This window comes from Sander lucioperca, chromosome 11 (genome assembly GCF_008315115.2).
Source record: "Sander lucioperca isolate FBNREF2018 chromosome 11, SLUC_FBN_1.2, whole genome shotgun sequence".
Lineage (NCBI taxonomy): Eukaryota > Metazoa > Chordata > Actinopteri > Perciformes > Percidae > Sander > Sander lucioperca.
Window position 1 is genome coordinate 24,418,888 of NC_050183.1, and position 2,500 is coordinate 24,421,387.

Below are 2,500 nucleotides of genomic sequence, written 5' to 3' on the forward strand. Positions count from 1 at the left end.
TGCCTTAACGCTGACCTCATTCAGACAATTACCATCAGTTGAACAGAAAGTCTAATAATGGTGTCTCTGTGTGTCTCTCTCTCTCTCTCTCTCTCTGTGTCTCTGTCTCTCTCTCTCTCCGTCTCTCTCCGTGTCTCTCTCTCCGTGTCTCTCTCTCCGTCTCTCTCCGTGTCTCTCTCTCTCTCCGTCTCTCTCCGTGTCTCTCTCTCTCTCCGTCTCTCTCCGTGTCTCTCTCTCTGTGTCTCCGTGTCTCTCTCTCCGTGTCTCTCTCTCCGTGTCTCTCTCTCTGTCTCTCTCCGTGTTTCTCTCTCCGTGTCTCTCCGTGCCTCCGTGTCTCTCTCTCTGTCTCTCTCCGTCTCTCTCCGTGTCTCCGTGTCTCTCTCTCTGTCTCTCTCTCTCTCCGTCTCTCTCCGTGTCTCTGTGTCTCTCTCTCTCTCTCCGTCTCTCTCTCTGTCTCTCTCTCTCTCCGTCTCTCTCCGTGTCTCTCTCCGTCTCTCTCTGTGTCTCTGTCTCTCTTCAGGTGTCCGTGGTGTTCCAGCAGCTTCAGATCAGCAGTGACTACCCTCTGGCCGAGACGATGATGATGGTGGGCTTCTTCCTCACCGTGTTCGTGGAGCAGACCGTGCTGACCTTCCGGAAGGAGAAGCCGTCCTTCATCGACCTGGAGACCTTCAACGCGGGCGGCTCGGAGGCCGGCAGCGACTCTGAGTACGACACGCCCTTCATCCCTCCGGCGCGGGCCTCGCCGGGCGCTCACCGTTCCCACGGACACCACCACGGACACTTCAGCCCGGCTGAGCTGGCGGGGGCGGGGCCTCTGAGGCTCGCCAGCCTGGTCTTGGCGCTCTCTGCGCACTCCGTGTTTGAGGGTTTGGCGCTCGGCCTACAGGTGGACGGCGCCAAGCTGGGCGGCCTCTTCCTCGGCGTCGCTGTGCACGAGACGCTGGCCGCCGTGGCGCTCGGGGTGAGCGTGGCGAAGGCGTCGCTCGGCATGAAGGACGCCGCGAAACTGGGCGTCACGGTCAGCCTGATGATCCCTCTGGGCATCGTGGTCGGGATGGGCATCGAGTCGGCGCAGACGCTGGCGGGCAGCGTGGTGTCGGTGGTGCTGCAGGGACTCGCCGCCGGCACCTTCCTCTTCGTCACCTTCTTCGAGATCCTGTCCCGAGAGCTGGACGACAAACGGGACCGGCTGCTCAAAGTGCTCTTCCTCATCCTCGGCTACGCGGCGCTCGCCGTGCTCGTCTTCATCAAGTGGTGACACGTGGGGAGCGCTCGCTCAGAGACACGGGGAGCGCTCGGACATGCAGGGAGCGCTCGGACACGCGGGGAGCGCTCGCTCAGACACGCGGGGAGCGCTCACTCGGACACACGGGGAGCGCTCACTCGGAGACACGGGGAGCGCTCGGACACGCGGGGAGCGCTCACTCGGACACACGGGGAGCGCTCGCTCAGACACACGGGGAGCGCTCGCTCGGACACACGGGGAGCGCTCGCTCGGACACGCAGCGCTCGCTCGGACACGCAGCGCTCGCTCGGACACACGGGGAGTGCTCGCTCGGACACACGGGGAGCGCTTGGACATGAAGGGAGCACTCGCTCGGACACGAAGGGTGGGCAAAAAACTTGATACCGCATAGTATCACGATATTTTCCGTTGCAATCCTGTATCGATACCCAGACGCCCAGTATGGATCTATTATTATATCCTGTATGGATCTATTATTATATCCTGTATGGATCTATTATTATATCCTGTATGGATCTATTATTATATCCTGTATGGATCTATTATTATATCCTGTATGTGATGGTCAGTCTGTCTGCTTGACTATCCCATTTTGCAGCAATAACATTGAAGTGAGATGAACAAACAGAGAAATATATCTCTTTAGGTAAAACAGATGTTGACAAAGTTTCCTTTCGGGGACATATTTTGAAATTGGGAAAAATTTGAAGTTGGGAAAAAGGTAATAAACTGCAATATATCGCGGAATATTGCAATATTTTTAAAATCGCAATAATATCGTATCGTGACATAAGTTTCGTGATGATATCGTAAGGCCTCTGGTGATTCCCACCCCTATCGGACACGAGGGGAGCGCTCGCTCGGACACACACAGCAATACCAAAGGAAAACCCGTGACTCCATGAAGAGTCCAGCTGTGAGAGACAGAAACATCTGGATGTTTGTGATAAAACAGAAAAAAAAAACCAAGTTAAAGGGACGCCTAAAGGCCCAGACACACGGAGCCCACGGCCAAACGGACTGGTCCACCAAAGAGACGGGACGTAATACGTCTCCATAACAGCAGGCGGAGCTAATCTGTGGTGTCGCCCCAAAAATGTGTGTGTGTGGTGCTCGGTCACATCAGTAGGTATGTACCTACGTACGTAGGTACCTAAGTACAGGTAAGTAGGTACGTGCCTACCTGCCTATGTATGTACATACCTACCTACGTAGGTATACATACCTAAAAATGTAGGTATGTATGTAGGT

At 55.5% G+C, this 2,500-nt stretch overlaps 2 protein-coding genes across 3 annotated transcripts in view; both read left to right on the forward strand.

Annotated features, from left to right (window-relative positions):
* LOC116066750 (zinc transporter ZIP3) overlaps positions 1-1,359 on the forward strand; it is a 6,651-nt gene extending 5,292 nt beyond the window's left edge. For both annotated transcript variants that reach the window (XM_031322904.2, XM_036007072.1), the window contains exon 3: positions 521-1,359. In XM_031322904.2, the coding sequence (XP_031178764.1) occupies positions 521-1,261 (741 nt within the window). In that variant the 3' untranslated portion in view covers positions 1,262-1,359. The remainder of the gene's footprint in view (positions 1-520) is intronic.
* The window catches only part of LOC116066749 (excitatory amino acid transporter 5-like), a 31,511-nt gene continuing 30,315 nt past the window's right edge, over positions 1,305-2,500 (forward strand). Inside the window, exon 1 of the mRNA XM_036007455.1 lies at positions 1,305-1,639. Coding sequence (XP_035863348.1) covers positions 1,305-1,639 — 335 coding nt within the window. The remainder of the gene's footprint in view (positions 1,640-2,500) is intronic.